This window comes from Dendropsophus ebraccatus, chromosome 6, assembly GCF_027789765.1.
Source record: "Dendropsophus ebraccatus isolate aDenEbr1 chromosome 6, aDenEbr1.pat, whole genome shotgun sequence".
Lineage (NCBI taxonomy): Eukaryota > Metazoa > Chordata > Amphibia > Anura > Hylidae > Dendropsophus > Dendropsophus ebraccatus.
Window position 1 is genome coordinate 63,557,872 of NC_091459.1, and position 18,331 is coordinate 63,576,202.

Genomic DNA, 18,331 nt, shown 5'->3' on the forward strand with positions numbered 1-18,331 from the left:
GCATCAAGTTTATCGCAACTGAAATGTCAGTTTAAAATGTCTCTCATTCTAAACGGACATTTCAGTTGCGATAAACTTGCTGCAGAAAAAACGCAAAACGCACACATACGCGGATTTCTCGCAGGTTGAAATCTGCACCACCAGACCTGCGGATTTCCGCGGAAAAATAAGCTGCGGATGCGGTAGGTGTAAACGCACCCTTAATATGTAACAAGTGGCCGATTGTGTATAAAGTGAATATTTAAGATCTTGTGAACTCAATATTCTTAGATATATATAAAGCTGTTGTGTTAATTTTATCTTTCAGACATTTGATCAATGGAAGGATATGTTCCCGGATCTCAGTGAATACAAGTGGGTTGTGCCAGATTTTGTATGGGACTTGGATGAACATATTAATTTTGGTAGGTAATGCTTTGTATGTGAAATAATGGTAGCATCCTGCTGTGATTCCATCAGTAGGTATTCCGTATGAATAAAATGTTTTGTCTAGATTAGTTTCTCTTCGTATTGTGTTGTGTGACTAAAAGTCGAGCAGCTACTTAGTCCTTTTCCAGCTGCGACAGTAATGTCCAATGTTTTTATAGTCTAAGTATCTAAAGTTACTTTGTGGTAGCTCACTGTGCATAGTTGTGGCTACAATGCAGTGCCAGATCTGTAAAAAAAAAACAAACAAAAAAAACAAAACCCAGATCTCTGTGGGTATCAGTACCGCATAGAACTCATACAATCAGGTCCATTAGGTTCCACCAAGGTATAACAAACAGTTTTATAGTCTGTAGTTTACACTATTATACTATTGCTGGAAGCCTCAGAATTCTGTAAAATTATATATATGAAACACTGTAATATATCCTATCAGACCCCCGCACACACTCATCTGTTCCCCCTTATAGGAAATCTATCTTCAGCTGACAGAGGACATTTTAGTGCACTGACATTAGGTTATACTGCCCACACAAGTCTATGGGGGGGGGGGTGAGTGTGGACCTGGTCCTCTCCAGACTGCCCAGTTTCCCACTTTACTAACTTTACCGTTGAGCTCTCAGACCAAAACTTCCTCTCCTTTATGATAACAAATTCTCGTCCTTCTCTTGACACCCCGACCTCACTCACATACAGAAACTTACGTGCTATAGACACCCAACAATTCTTAGACACTGTACAGTCATCATTGCCCCTGATCTCTTCCCTCTCCTGTCCTAATTTGGCTACCAAACAATACCACGACACCCTTAAAACCACCATGGACAAACTTGCACCCCCTATACCCCAAAAAGCCCCACACAGACAGCCACAACCCTGGCACGCATCCAGAACTCGTTTTCTTAGACGGTGTTCTAGGTGTGCAGAACGTCAGTGGAGGAAATCCAAGACAACAGCCAACCATCTATATTTTAAGTTCGTGCTTAGAAGCTACAAATCTGCTCTTCACTCTGCTAAGAAATCCTACTTCACCACTCCCATCTCTTCTCTATCCCATAACCCAAAACGCCTATTTGATACCCTTAACTCTCTTTAAACCCAAACTTCAGACACCCATCACTAACCTTTGCGCTGAAGACCTATCCTACTACTTCGAAAACAAAATAGACACAATCTGTCAGGAGATCATCTCCCAGTCCCCAGATAATATTAATCCTATTCGCTCTCACTGTTCCTCCTCATCCCTTTTAGCCTTTGAGCCAGTGACAGAGGAGGAAGCCTCCAGACTCCTCTCCTCTCGCCCCACCTCCTGCCCTAGTGACCCCATTCCCTCGCACCTAGTCCAGTCTCTCTCTCCTGCTGTCACTTCTTACCTTACTAAAATCTTCAACCTCTCCTCTGGCATCTTCCCCTTGACTTTCAAACACTCCATCATCACTCTATTACTGAAATAAAAAACCTCTCTAGACCCCTCCTGTGCTGCCAACTATCGACTTGTCTCTAATCTTCCTTTTATCTCTAAACTCTTGGAACGTCTGGTCTATTCCCGCCTAACCTGCTACCTCTCTGAAAACTCTCTTCTTGACCCCTTTCAGTCTGTTTTCCGTCCTCTCCATTCTCCAAATGATCTCCTCTCCGCCAAATCTAAAGTTGACCACTCTGCTTATTCTCCTGGATCTATCTGCAGCTTTTGACACTGTAGACCACCCGCTCCTCCTCTCCACGCTCCGCTCTATCGGCCTCAAGGACTCTGCTCTTTCCTGGTTTTCCTCCTATCTCTCTGACCGCTCCTTTAGCGTATCACTTTCTGCTTCCACCTTATCGTCTCTTCCTCTTACAGTCGGGGGTTCCTCAGGGATCAGTCCTGGGCCCTCTCCTTTTCTCACTTTACACTTTACCCATCGGACAAATCATCAGCAATTTTTTTTAGTGCCATCTCTATGCTGATGATACCCAGCTCTATACCTCCTCCCGTGATGTCACGCCCACACTTCTACAGAACACCAGTAACTGTCTGTCTTCTGTCTCTAACGTTATGTCCTCCCTATTCCTATAACTCAACCTTGCTAAAACTGAGCTGCTTGTATTCCCTCCCTCTGCTAACCACCCCCCACCTGATATCTCCATCTCTGTCTGGGGTGCAACCAGGGCTGTGGAGTCGGTAAGCCGCAGCTCCGACTCCAACTCAGACTTCTGAATTTTATCAGGTCCGACTCCTGCTCCTTCATAAATGGCCAGTCAGATACCAGGGGAATTATTTATCACACTGGCTCAGCAGCTTCTCCCTAATGTCCTACATGATCCCGGGGCGACTTCTGGAAAGATATAAAGCAGCTTCTCCTGTGGATGCAGCCAGTCTCCAGCCTCCATGTCCCGAACTAGTCACAACTAAACTAGATGGAGCAGGTGATCTTTTCCTGCTGACAATCTTCTATGTTTCTAACTAAATATTTACCATACACACAGAAACACTGCTAACAATGCCTGATACCTGTAATATAGCTTCCAGCCATAGTCATATAGAGGGGTCACACATAATGATATAGAGAAGTCACACATAGTAATATAGAGGGGTCACTGTGGGTGCGGGGGCACGCCATAGCACATACACACAGCCTGCTGCAGCCATAGTGCACACACACAGCCTGCTGCAGCCATAGTGTACACACACACACAGCCTGCTGCAGCCATAACACGCACACACAGCCTGCTGCAGCCATAACACGTGCACACAGCCTGCTGCAGCCATAGCGCGCGCACACACACACACACAGCCTGCTGCAGCCATAGCATACACACACACAGCTGCAGCCATAGTGTACACACACACACGCACACACACAGCTGCAGCCATAGAACATTGAAGGAAAACACACAATCTTCTCCCAGAGAGAAATCACCACACTGAGGACAGAGGTTACTGCTACACTACTTATGTCTTCTCCTCCTCCTCCTCTATATTACACAGGATATCTCCATATTACACTGCTGCTCATCCAGCATTCAGGAAGAGAAAAGCACAGATCTCCCCACACACAATGGACTCTTCCAGCTCAGAACTTTCAAATAGTGATCAACAACTTTTCCTCGACCACCCTTATCTAATAGGGCCAGTGTCCTATTAGAATGTTGCTCATAATATATATTGATTAGCAAAACTTATAAAATTCATACCAAAACTCAATTTTAAATTGTTCTCTGACTCCAGCCGAAACTAGTTCCGACTCAACGACTCCGACTCCACTGCTCTGGGTGCAACCATAACTCCTACACAACAAGCCCGCTGCCTTGGGGTTATGTTTGACTCTGATCTGTCCTTCATTTCCCTTATTCAATCTCCTTAACGTTCCTGTAATTTGCATCTAAAAAACATCTCTAAAATCTGTCCCTTTCTTACTATCGAATCTGCTAAAAATCTCGTTGTCGCTCTGATTCATTCCCATCTAGATTATTGCAATTCCCTACTAATCGGCCTCTAAACTCCTCTAAACTCTCGCCTCTAAACTCTCCTCTCTCCAGTCCATTCTTAATGCAGCAGCCAGGCTAATCTCCCTGTCCAGCCGCTATACCGATTCTTCTCCCCTGTGCCAGTCATTACACTGGCTCCCTATTAAACACAGGATACAATACAAACTCCTCCTGCTCACCCACAAAGCGCTTCACAGTGCTGCACCCCTCTATATCTCCTCCCTCATTGCTGTCTACCATCATACCCGTGCCTTACGCTCCTCTAATGACTAACATCCACCTTGATCCGCACCTCTCACTCCCGTCTCCAGGACTTCCCCCGAGCTGCACCAGTTCTATGGAATGCATTACCCAAGACTGTTAGTCTGACCTCCAATATCCAAAGCTTCAAACGTGCCTGCAAAACACATCTGTTCAAGCAGGCTTACTAGGTTCCCTAATTTGACTGCTACCCTCAACCCCCCCGCCCACCACCACCACCACACACACACACATACATACACACACACATACACATGTGTTACTGTCTCGCATAATGTGCTGGGTTCACAGGTCAGGCTGCTCAGTAACAGCTGAGCTCATTGAAAGCTGACACAGTCAAAGAGCCTGCAGGGGCAACCCAGGGGAACCGCTATATTCTACTTATATAGCCAAAATAGTGCTACTTCTCTTGTCCACAGACTCCACACAGGGCATTGTGGAAAGTTACCTAAAATGACACACTTTGGATTTTGTGTGCTTCCCATACTACAGCAGGGGAAGCAGTCGTTTTTGAGTCTTTTTTACCGTTGTCACTTTTTATTTTATTTGCAGAAAAACTCCGTAAAGCTCTTCCGGATTCTGAGGAGCTAGCTAAGCTTTTGCCGGACTTTGAGAAGCTAGGAGAAAGCTTTAGCTCATTAAAGGCATGGCTGTCATCAGGTGGGCAAGATGCATTAGCATATCCGTGTCATATCCTGCAAGTATCGCAATGAATTTGTATGTCTCATTGAAAACACAGTTGAGGTCACACATAAGTGTCATTTCATTTGTATGATACAGTTTTCTAATCGTGATGCCCACCTATCTGAGACTTATGTATAGCACCTGAAGAAAAAAAGAAATCCATGCTTGCCAGACAGTATCATTGTGGTAAACACTGGCACATGGGAGGTAAATAAAATGTTATTTCTCTGACAGTCGGGAGTTAGGCTGGAAACACACACAGGAGTTTGTTGGAATACTGACACTGCAGCTTTTGTGTAGCTTGTACTTCTCTTTCCTGTTGGATCCAATTCTGGGTTTAGCAAAAAAACTGCAGTGGCAGTTTTCCAAAAAACTCCTGTGTGTGTTTTCAGCCTAAATCCCAGCTGTCATTACTAGGGAAGCCAACAGGTAAAACATGCTGTGTAATATTTCCTGACATACTGTTCTTTTTTTTATTTATTTTTTGTCATTTGCCGGTTTTAAAGTTATCTGTACTATTTAATTAATGGGATGCATTATATGATCAACCGAAATTATATAATATATTTGGCCAACTCTCAGCAGTGTGGTGTGGAGTAGATGGATTGTACTCACGTCTGGTGTTGGTTTTACTTGCTTGATGTATATACTGGTTTGTGGTGATCTCCAACTTGCCCTGTGTTTGCACATGCGTTTTATGCTTTGGGGTATTTCTCCTTTTGTAATGTTAAACATTCAGTTCCTTCCGTGCTTTTTCCCACTTGTCTGTTTTTTATTCCTATACCTGTCATTAAAGGTAAGGGAAGTGACTTTATTGCTTTGGAATGCAGACACTATAGCCACCACAGTAGTAGGGTTTACATCCAGGCCCCAGAACATTGTGGAATGTAAGTATTCAGCAGAACAAAGTTTGATGAGATACTGTCCATAATAATCTATAGTGACAAGCCCAGCAGATACTTACATGGCCCAATGGTCTCAATCACTTATAAAAGAGTGCTTTGGGTATGGCCAAGGTGTCTGTGTGCAGTAGTGCTGGGTGCATTGTTTTTATCTGTGAAACATTATAAAATCTGCTACTGAGGGTTCAAGTTAAGCCTCTAACATAAGTGAATGGAGCCTGACATACTCTCTGAGATAACCACCAAAAATTGCATTTAAAAATAGTCATCTAGGGGTTGTTTTCTCAGAGAGGATTGACCGTACATATAGTTTATGGTGCAATGTTAAAGGGGAACTCCAGGTAGAGGTTAAAAAAATGAAACTTCTGCAGAAGCATAAAGCATTACTTACCTATCTATTCCAGTTTTGAAACTACCAAAAATCCATTTGTTTTGAGGGGTAATACACTGTATTCTCTACCTATAACACCACACAGCACGCCGTATTCTCTACCTGTAACACCACACAGCACGCTGTATTCTCTACCTGTAACACCACACAGCACGCTGTATTCTCTACCTGTAACACCACACAGCACGCTGTATTCTCTACCTGTAACACCACACAGCACGCTGTATTCTTTACCTGTAACACCACACAGCACGCTGTATTCTCTACCTGTAACTCTACACAGCATGCTGTATTCTCTACCTGTAACACCACACAGCACGCTGTATTCTCTACCTGTAACTCTACACAGCACGCTGTACTCTCTACCTGTAACAGCACACTGTATTCTCTACCTGTAAAACCACACAGCACACTGTATTCTCTACCTGTAACGCTGATATTGGAATAAAGTAAAAAACTTTTTGAATTTTTTTTTTCTTTTCATTTCCACGCACATATTATGATCAAGCATCTGTTATCTTTGAAGTTGAGCCCCACAGTAAGGCTCTGATCCTCTCTGCCGTTTAACATAATTTACTTGTGTTATGGTGCGTTTACACAGAGAGATTTATCTGACAGATTTTTGAAGCCAAAGCCAGGAACAGACTATAAACAGGGTGCAGGTCATAAAGGAAAGACTGAGATTCCCTGTCTTTTCAAGTCCATTCCTTACTCTGGCTTCCAAAATTGGTCAGATAAATTTGCCTGTGTAAACGCACCATAACTGCATCATTTTTGTGAATACGCTGCAGTACTGCAATGACACTCCAACATGTGTGAACACAGCCCTAATTTCACTGCACACTTCTGCACAATTAGAGAAATCAGTGCAACACCTGCTTCTGGACGGTCAGAGATGGTGAATCACTCAGGGGATTGGAGGATCCAGCCAAGCCTCCTGGGAGATCACGCCCTGTCTGCATCATCAACCTGATCTCAGCAAACACACACAATGTGAGAAAGAAGCATGGAATATTTGTCTCCTAAGGGGGGATAGCAGAAGGAGCATGAAACCAGAAGGCCCACTTACACTTATAAATAACTTAAATAAACCTTTGTAATAAAGACAAACAACTGGTTGGTGAAAACAAGCAACAGTGTTTTATTATGGCTTACTTTATTTAAACATAAAATAATTTATTAATTATTATTTCAATAATTCATAACTTAAAGTCCAAAATTAAACCAGTCCACAGAGATTACTCTGTGACCACACCCCACTAATAAAACACAGTGACATTTTGTGTGATCTAAATAAGGGGAGGGTGGGCAGTGGCTGTTTAAGGTGAGGTACCCGACTGAGCCCTTGGTCACAGAGCGCGCACCAGGCCCGGACTGGCAATAGGGCAGTTCTGGCAAATGCCAGAGGGGCCGCCCCCTCCGTGGGCCGGTCCGGACCCCCTCCATACCCGGCTACTTCCTCCTCCAACTCCTGTAAACTCCTGATGCTGCCCAGCCAATCACACGGCCCTGCAGCATCAGAAGGTTACAGGCTGTCTTCTGACTCACAGTGCAGTGCGGCCTCCTCTTCTTCCTGTCCCGGGAAGCCCCGCCCCCTGCTGCCCCTGTCGGCCCTGTCACTGCCATGCAGAATGAACAGGCATCAGCTGGGCCTGTTTATTTACATGTAAGTTCTGGGTCCTGCAGAGATCACATGACCTCCCCTGCAGAGATCACATGACCTCCCTCACTGAAGGCCGGGGGCAGCGCCTGTGTGTGACTCTCCTCCTCCCTGTCAGCAGCAGCAGTCGGGACAGAGGAGGAACCATCATCATCAGCAGAGTGTGTGAGTAATGGAGGCACTGGGGGAGGTGTTATGTATGGGTTCTGACTAAATCACTACTACACCCACCATTATGCCCCCAGACCACTACTACACCCACCATTATGCCCCCAGACCACTACTAAACCCACCATGATGCTCCTTAGACCACTACTACACCCACCATTATGCCCCCAGACCACTACTACACCCACCATAATGCCCCCAGACCACTACACCCATCATTATGCTCCTTAGACCACTACTACACCCATCATTATGCCCCCAGACCACTACTACACCCACCATTATGCTCCTTAGACCACTACTACACCCACCATTATGCTCCTTAGACCACTAGACCACAGGGGGCCTTTCTATTTCATAGAGGGAACCTGGCTCTAAATACTACAAGGGGCATAACGTGGGCGCTGTAACAGCGTGGGACAATATAGATGGGGAGTTTGTATAGAGGTGATGATGGTGTTGGAGCTAAGAACCTATAATGTTTGTCGGCTAGACTCTGCATAGATAATGCATAGACAACCCCGTACGGTAAGTGGGCCTGTGTGCTTTGAAATGCCAGGGCCGATTTTCAGTCCCAGTCCGGCCCTGGCGCGCACTATATACTCGCTCTTTTTCCCGCTCACTAGCTGTCCAATCACCTCTGCCACACATCACCATGGTAACCTTCATCTGCCCAGCTACTGTCCATATGCATCTGCCGGTGACGTCACTAACCACCGTAGTCCTTAGACCCGGTTCTACTAATCCATCACCTACAATAAAAGAGGGGCCGGGAGAGAGAACAACACACCAAGCAATATAACGGGGGGCATCTGTTCTCATGGGCCCACTATGTAAGGCATAGTGGTCTTTCAGGAGACAATGTGGATTTGCACAGAGGCCATTTTTCTTCACTTCCTGGATTTCTATAAGCTACCAGTATGATAGAACCGTACAGATACGGTAATACATTGTGTAGACACATATATTTAACTTTTAATGTACTTTTAATAGAAAACAAGTTTTTCTTATCCGGAGTTCCCCTTTTAATCTGTGCAGAAGTTATAGATAGCGTCTACAGATAAGTAAACTTCAGGATCACCCAAACACTCTGCATTTGTATACTGGTGGCTGAAGAAGTTGGATGCTGCCCTAATGCTGCCTGGAAAACATACAGCTATATCCATGTTTTCCAGGACTCCCTAGGGCTGTATCCAATAATTTCAGCAACTTGAAATCTCTAGCAGTTTTGCATACAGCTTAGGAGCTTTCTGCTACACTTCTTGAGAATATACTTAAAGTATACCTGTACTTTTAGAACTACGTGTAACTTTTCCTTCAGTGTATCGTTCGCTGGCTCTACTTCTCCACCTCTTCACTTTACTGCTGGGTTTTCTCAAGGATCAGTCCTGGCTCCTCTCCTGTTTTCTCTGTACACAGTCCCCATTAGACAAACTGTCAGCAGATTTGTCTTTCAGTACCACCTGCGGGCCATTGACACTCTATGTCCTTCTTGTGACCTCACCCTGTACTCTGACGAAACACTAGTGACTGTCTGCAGTCTCAAACATCATGTCCCCTATACATCTGAAACAGAATCTTTCTAAAACCGAACAGCTTATACTAATTCCATTTAATAACATTTCCATCCCTAAGTTTAACACTAATATAACTCCCAAGTAACACATACTGACTTGGGGTCATGTTGAAATCAGATCTTTCTTTTACACCCTACAAAAAACTTGCCACCTGCACCTCATAAACATCCAAAGAATTTGCCGCCTTCTTACTGTTAATACAGAGAAAACTCTGTTGCTCTAATTCATTCTCGCTTTGCCTACATTTTGCTAATCAGTCTTAGCCTTCTTTGAACTCTCCCCTCTCTTGTAAAGAGCCATGGTAGCTTCATGATTTGCTTACATTAAAATGTTACTGTCATTTAAAAAAAAAAAAAAAATTATCAGGAAGGGTCTCAATGTTGGGACTGCCATGTTTTGAGCGCTCAACCAGGGAGTGACGTTAGCTGCTATGTGCTTCTCTTGGCTATGTCTAGTAATTGTAAAACCTTTCACATATTTGCGTGGCATATCTAAATTTTTTATTTTTTTTTTAAATGATAGCAAAGTCAGAACTATGGAGATCAAGTCCCATGACTCACACAATTTGCTGCTAATGTCTTAGTGCCAGATACCATGTCATCCTAACTTTCGGTGTCTCTTCCTCATTGGCTGTTTTGGTGCCATGACCTACATAATAATAGACAGGTGGTTGAAATGCCAAGGATGATAGGTGTATAGTAGTAAGCTGTATATACCAATCTAATTGGCAACTATTGCCATGTATGCATTCTCACTTTTCTTGTCTTCAAGATCCTTTTAAGAACTTAGCACATTTTGGTGTGTTCTTCCAATACAACATGAGAAGCAGCAGTTATGTTTAAGTCATATTAACCACTGACTTCTTATTTGCAGAGAGACTCAGTAAAGCTCTTCCAGATTATAAGGAGCTGGCTAAGCTTTTTCCAGACTTTGAGAAGCTAGGAGAAAGCTTTAGCTTATTAAAAGGATGGCTGTCATCAGGTGGGCAAGATGTGTGAGCATATCCATTTCATATCCTGCAAGAATTGTGTTTTGTAAAGCGTTTGTGTGTCTCAATGTGTCTCAAGGCTGGGTTCACACTATGTTTTTGCAATCAGTTTTTGCAAAAAACAGATGAAAAATGGATGGAAAAAACAGATGCATGTGTGTGCACCCGATTTGATTCGTTTTTCCATTGAATTCCATTATAAAAAAGGATCAAATCGGATCCTTTTTTTAACCTACGCAAAAATTAGGTCGACTACTTTTTTGTGTATGTTATAATGGAATTCAATTGAAAAACAGATCAAAACGGATGCATCGGTTTTTTCATTCATTTTTCATCCGTTTTTTTTTTTTTCAAAAAACAGATTGCAAAAACATTGGGGGACATTTATTAAGTCCGACATTTTTTACGCCGGACTTAAAATGTCCCTGCATCTTCGACGCTACAGAGATTTATGTAGAGGCGTACTGCACCGCACCAGCAAGCAAAGCACCCCACCAGCACCATTTACTGTTTCCTGTCCCATGGGAACAGGATTGAGAGGTAATTTTTCTTTCCCCTCTCCTTCAGATCATCTTTGAAGCATGTCACCGGGTAAGACCGGTACAGCTCTCGCTCATCGGCATCCCAGGTGGCGTAAGTCTCTGTGATGAGCTGCGGCCCAGTCTGGCTCCTGCCCCAGCACCTCCTAGAAAAACGGGTCCCGGCTTGCCCCCTGGCCCCTCCAAATCTCTGGTGCGGCATCCTCTGCCTCCTCTCTGGTGGCTGGTATGTGCGCATGTTAGTGAGATGGTGGGCTGTGTGATGGGGCGTGGAATCTCTCGGAGGTGGGACCTACTACAGGCCGTGTTCTGCAGCGTCCAGGCTGCAGCCTGTCAAGGGGAGGACTGCAAACCATGCAGTGGGAGAGTGAACTGCATCAGTGCCATGGCGGAGGTGGGGCCATCCGGTCTCCTCTGTTTTGGCGAGAGATTCAAAAGTTCAGCAGAAGCTCAGTGCCGCTGAGTGCTCTGCGCTTTTGGTATAGAAGCTTTTTTGCTTCTATTGCCTGCTGTTGCTGCTCTCTGCTTCTATTGCTGTGGCTGCTATTGGTTGCTGTTACTGCCTACTGCTGCTGCTCTGACATTTTTGCTTTTTGGCACTCCATTTCACTCTCCACCTCTGAACTGTGGATTCTGATAGTCATAATGTGTTGAATCATCTGAAGCTTCCCAGGCGGAAGCTCCTGCAGTATGCTGGGGGCAAGAGGGGTTCTCCCCTTAGTTGGTTCCTCTTATACTGTTTTTAGTTAAAGCCTGTGTTATTTGTATTTTATGACTGGAGGAAGCTTCTAAGAAGGACCATCCCAGTAAAGACTGTCCTTATTGTAAGAAGCGACAAAGTAACTCATTTGTCCTGGATATAATAAAGTTTAGTTTAAAGATCACTTTTTTGTGCTTCCCAGGGAAAAGATTTCTGACTACTGACCTATCCTCAGATCCTGATAAGCATGCAGCTCTGGTTTCAGAGGTACACTTCTTACTGAGTAAAAAGGTATTGGTTCTTGTGCCAGAAGACCAGAGGGAAGTAAGATTCTATTCCACCATGTTTTTGGTCAAGAAACCAAGTGGTTCTTATAGAACCACCATTGAATAAGGTCCTGTCTTATGAGAGATTTAGAATGGAATCTGAGAACTACTTCATAGCTACCGTTGACTTCAGGGATCACATCCTTGTACATCCCAATTGGTAGATGTTCCTTAGGGTAGCTGTCAGAATGGAGGACTTGATTCAGCCTTTTCTGTACACTGCTATGCCCTTTGGTATGTCACAGGCACCTAGAGTTTTTACTAAAGTGATGGCAAAGGTAATGGTGCATATCAGAGAGAAGGATATCATCATTATCCCCTACCTAGACAATTTCCTTTTAGTAGGTAGTTTCATCTCCTTAGAGTCTCAGATTCAGCTGGTTGAGAATATTTTTCCAGTCTAGGTTAGGAGGTTAATGAGGAAAAATCTCAGCATTGTAAATTTTTAGGTATCTGCCTTGACTCTTGAGCACAAAAATCTTTCCTTCCTGATAACAAGATCACCCAGATTTTACTTAAAGTTAGAGACCTTATTGATCATTCCCACACTACAGTCAGGGCAGTTATGTCGGTGTTAGGGTTGTATCCCTATCCCTGCAGTTCTCTGGGCTCAGTATCATACTAGGGTTCTCCCATCTCAGATCCTTAAAGAACAACTCTGCCCAAAAGCATTTTTTAATATGTTATTAGTTATGGAACGTTAGACAAATTTGTAATGTACATTCCATTATGGGAAATGCACATTTACTGCTGTTTCCCTTAATTTAGTAGATCATGGAGGCTTCAAATTCTCAGAAATTTTGTGACGTACTTCCAATGGAGTGTCCAGCAGGGGGCGCAGGGGAGTACCATTGACTTCTATATATAGTGCTCCCCTGCTGGACACTCCATTGGATTTAATGGCTGTCTATGGAACAGGTCAGTCTGCACTAGTGATGCACGATGCACCGAAATATCGATACTACTATCGATATTTCGGGCAGAAAAAACCATTCGGTACCAGGATTTCCTGGTATCAATACTTTATGTTAAACTGCCTTATAACGCAGCTTAACATAAGGTATAGCGCAGAGAACACGGCCGGCGGCTATGTTCTCTGTGTACCGCCCCCTGCCCCAACCTGTCACTTACTCGGCCCGCTCGTACTCCGCTCCCGGCCGCGCCAAATTTAAATAGCCGGCACATAGCAATCGCTTGTGTCGGCTATTTTACAGGGTAGATGCCGCTGTCACACCTGACGGTGGCATTTAACCCCTCCTGAGCCTCTCCATATGCAGCAGGAGTCTTCTGCATATGGAGCGGCCGCCACTGCTAATGACTGCTGGCCGCGACCTCGCGGGCGGCAGTCATGTAAATATTCCCCCCCACACACACACACACACACACTCAGGACCCGCTGCTGCAGCCGGGTCCCCCATACACACCAGTTCCCGCTGCTGCAGCCGGGTCCCCCGTACACACCAGTTCCTGCTTTTGCAGCCGGGTCCCCAGCGCCGCACCACCCCCAGGACCTGCCGGTGCAATGCAGTCCCTCGCAGTGTCACACCCTTCAGTGTCCACAATACTGCGCCACCCCCCCCTTTCCTTTGGGCCGTCCGGTACAGTGGCACAGCAACTCCCAGCATACCTTCTTGTGGGGAGTTGTTTAACACAAGGAGGTATGCTGGGAGTTGTTGTGTCAGGAGGCTGCTAATGCACTACAACTTCCAGAAACACACCTTCTTGTGCACTACAACTCCCAGCATACCTCCTTGGGCACAATGAGGTATGCTGGGGGTTGTAGTGCACAAGAAGTTGTGCTGCTGGAAGTTGTGTCAGGAGGTTGCTGCTGTACAACTGCCACTCCCAGCATACCTCCTTGTGCACTACAACCCTCAACATACCTCCTTATGCACTACAACTCCCAGCATACCTTCTTGTGCACTACAACTCCCAGCACACCACCTTGTGCACTACAACTCCCAGCATACATTCTTGTGCACTACAACTCCCAGCACACCTTCTTGTGGGCAGTTGTACACAAGGAGGTATGCTGGAGATTTGTAGTGCACAAGGAGGTATGCTGAGGGTTGTAGTGCACAAGGAGGTATGCTGAAAGTTGCAGTTGTGCAGCAGCAGCCTCCCGACACAACATCCCAGCATACCTCTTTGTGTACTACAACTCCCAGCATACCTCCTTGTGTACTACAACTCCCAGCATACCTTCTTATACACCACAACTCCCAGCATACCCGCTTGTGCACTACAAATCGCCACAAGAAGGTATGCTGGGAGTTGTAGTGCATAAGAAGGTATACTGGGAGTTGTGCACAGGGAGGTATGCTGCGGGGTAGAGGGGAATTAAAAAGTGTTCAAAAAAAGTTTAAATTAAAAAAAAAATAAATCATTATAAAGGTTCTAATAATCCCTGTTCCCTTTTTTTAAAAAAAATATATTTGTATTTTTACATATTTTTTCAAACTTTATTTAGTATCGAATTAGTATCGAGTATCGAAATAAGAAAGCTGGTATTGGTATTGAACTCAAAATTCTGGTATCGTGACATCCCTAGTCTGCACATATATACACTGTACTTCTCCCCCATCATCTGCTCATACTATGAGCAGATAATGGGGAAGTAGTACCAGGGCTATCACCGCCGCCGATTCCGACCCTGATGTCATTCATACATCCGGCGGGTCCGCTGCTGTAATTGAGGCCCCGGTCTCAAGGGGGAAGTAGGCCCCGGTCTCAGGCCTACTTCCCCTCTGAGACCGGCGCCTCAATTACAGCAGCAGACCCGCCCGGACCCCCTGTTGCCGCTGCTGATGCCACCCCTGCTGTCATTTGTACGTCTGGCGGGTCCATTGCTGTAATTGAGGCCCCGATCTCAGGGGGGAAGTAGACCCTGGTCTCAGACCTACTTCCCCCTTGAGAGCGGGGCCTAAATTACAGCAGCGGACCCGCCTGGACCCCCTGTCGCCGTCGCCGATGCCGCCCCTGCTGTCATTTGTACGTCCGGCTAGTAATTTAGGCCCCAGTCTCGGGGTAAGTAGGCCTAAGACCGTCAGCAGCAGACCCGGCGGACGTACAAATGACAGCATCGGCCGTGATGGGGATAGCCCTGGTATTACTTCCCCATCATCTGCTCATAGTATGATCAGATGATGGGAAAGTAGTACCAGGGCATATGTGCCGGCAGCGGGGGGGCGGGCAGATTGGGGATGGCCCTGCTACTACTCCCCCGTCATCTGCTCATACTATGAGCAGATGATGGGGGAGTAGTACTGTGTATATATGTGCAGACTGACCTGTTCCATAGACAGCCATTGATTCCAATGGAGTGTCCAGCAGGGGTGCGCTATATATAGAAGTCAATGGTACTCATTGTATTCTATATATAGTGTGCCCCCTGCTGGACACTCCATTAAAATTACACCCTGATTCGTGGCATTATGAACTGTCTGAGAATTTGAAGCCTCCATGATCTACTAAATTAACGGAAATAGCAGTAAATGTGCATTTCCCATAATTAATCTACGTTTCAAATTTGTATAACTTTCCATAACTAATAACATATTAAAAAATGCTTTTGGCCGAACTTATCCTTTAACCCCTTAAGGACGGAGCCAATTTTCATTTTTTGCGTTTTCATTTTTTCCTCCTTGTGTTTAAAAGGCCATAGCACTTGCATTTTTCCACCTAGAGACCCACATGAGCTCTTATTTTTTGCGTCACTAATTGTACTTTGCAATGACAGGCTGAATTTTGGCATAAAATACACTGCGAAACGAGGAAAAAATTCAAATTGGGGTAAAATTGAACAAAAATTTTTTTTTATTTTTATTTAGGGGGTTTTTGTTTTTACGCCATTTGCCCTGGGGTAAAACTGATTTGTTATGCATGTTCCTCAAGTCGTTACGATTACAACGATATAAAATCAGTATAAATTTTATTGTATCTGATGGCATGTAAAAAATTGAAACCATTGTTAACAAATATACGTTCCTTAAATTCGCTCCATTCCCATACTTATAACGCTTTTATCCTTTGGTCTATGGGGCTGTGTGAGGTGTAATTTTTTGTGCCATGTTGTGTTCTTTCTATCGGTACCTTGATTGCCCATACACGACTTTTTGATCGCTTTTTATTACATTTTTCTGGATTTGATGCGATCAAAAATTTTTCACTTTGGGATTTTTTTGCGCTTACACCGTTTACCGTGCGAGATCAGGAATGTGATTAATAATAGTTTGGGCGATTACGTACGCGGCGATACAAAACATGTTTGTTTATTTTTTTAAAACATGGGAAAAGGGGGTTATTCAGACTTTTATTAGGGGAGGGGACTCTTTTTTTTTTTTTTTTTTTTTTACACTTGTACTAGAAGCCCCTCTGGGGGACTTCTAGTATAAGTGCATTGATCTCTCATTGAGATCTTTGCTGGGTACGTCATATGTCCCTAAGAGGTTAATAAGTGGGATGGCTTTTGGAATCCCTAGACACTCCTTTTCTCCTCTCTCTGCAGACTTTGATGCCTCTTCTAGTAAGAAGAAAAGGATCATCTCAGCAAAGGTCTCTTCTGGAACCCTCAGGACTTGATCACCATTACAACAGACGTCAGCCCTTAAGGTTGGGGAGCTCACTCAGGGTTCCTTATCCTTCATGGTGTATGGAATCCCGAAGAGACCAGAGACTCGGTCTTTACCAGAATTAAGAGGAAGGAAGTTCCTCTTAGAGGAGGAGTTCTAACCGAAAATGCCTCAGTGGTAGCATACATCAACCATCAAGGGGCATTGAGATCTCAGGAACTCATGAGGAGGGCCTACTTCATCTTCAGAATGGCGGAACCCCACCTTCTCTCCCTGTCGGCTCTCCCTCCTGAGAGGGGTGGACTACCTAAGCCGACATCAACTCAACCAGGGGGAGTGGGAGCTGTGCCAGGAAGTGTTTCTTCAGATTTGTCATCTCTGACTCCAACCATAGACCTGTTTGCCACTCGGTCCAACAGGAAACTTTAGAACAACTTCTCCTTCTGCATGAAAGACAGACCATTAGCTTTGGATTCCTTGGCACAGCTATAGTACAGAGGTCTCTTTTAAGCTTTCCTGCCCCTCAGACATACCACAGGTGATCCAGAAGATCAGGCAGGACAGGGCTCATATTATCCTCATAGCACCCTTCTAGCCAAGAAGGGTGTGGTTTTCCTGGCTGAAGATGTCTGTGTCAGATCCTTGGATCCTGCTAGAGAGGTCACATCTCCTCAACCAGGGCCATTGTTCCATCTGAGGGTGGGAATTCTACATCTGACAGCCTCAGACGTAGAGGATAGAGGGTTGTCCCCGGAGGTCATTTCTACTTGACTGGCTAGTGTTCAGAGGGTCACGTCTGCTATGTATCTTAGAACTTGGAAGGCCTTCTGACGTTTTGTTAGTCAACCCGTTAATGTTCTTGCCCCTCCAAAAATTGCCTTGTTTTAGTTTTAGATTTTTTGCAAAAAGGAAGACCTAGTACCGTCAAGGTACAAATATCAGCTCTTAGTGCGCTATTTGACTACAAATTAGCTGACCATCCTTGGGATAGGAGGTTTGGTAGGGCCTCTGTCGGATTGTGTCCCAACCAAAAGTCTAGATTTTCCCTTTGGAATTTAAGCATAGTGCTATCTGGTTTAACTTTATCTTCTTTTGAGCCCTTGTCTGACTCTCAGATTAAATTTTTATCCTGGAAGTTATCCATCATGCTGGCATTTACATCAGCTAGGAGAGTCAGAGCTTTCGCTATTATTCCTCCTTACGTGACTGTTAGGGATGATATAATTATCCTCTCCCCTGACCCCCAGCCTTCCTCCCTAAAGTTGTATCTGATTTTGACAGATCCCAGAAGATGAGTCTCTTTGTTTCGTGAAAATCCTACTAATGACAGAGAAGCCTCTTGCCCCACGTTAGATGTCAGACGTATTATTCTACATTACCTAGACATCACTAAAGAGTAGAGACTGAGTGACAATCTTTTTATTTCCTTTCAGGGAAAAAATAGAGGGAAGGCTGCTACTTCACAGACTTGCAAGATGGGTAGAACAGGCCATAGGAGAGTGTTATAGGGTCAGCCGGAAGGACATCCCTGTAGGGTTTGGAGCCCATTCCACAAGAACTGTGGCTACCTCCTGGACGAAAAGAGAATTCGTGCCCATAGACAAATTATGTAGAACTGCCACGTGGAGCACTTTGCATACTTTTTTCAGACACTATATATTGCAGCTCAT

The 18,331-nt window shown here is 44.7% G+C and overlaps 1 protein-coding gene across 1 annotated transcript in view; it reads left to right on the plus strand.

Annotated features, from left to right (window-relative positions):
• Window positions 1-18,331, plus strand: part of OPA1 (OPA1 mitochondrial dynamin like GTPase) — a 106,918-nt gene that overhangs the window by 6,271 nt on the left and 82,316 nt on the right. Inside the window, 3 exon segments of the mRNA XM_069975060.1 lie at window positions 308-404; window positions 4,708-4,815; window positions 10,411-10,518. Of these exon segments, the coding sequence (XP_069831161.1) occupies window positions 308-404; window positions 4,708-4,815; window positions 10,411-10,518 (313 nt within the window).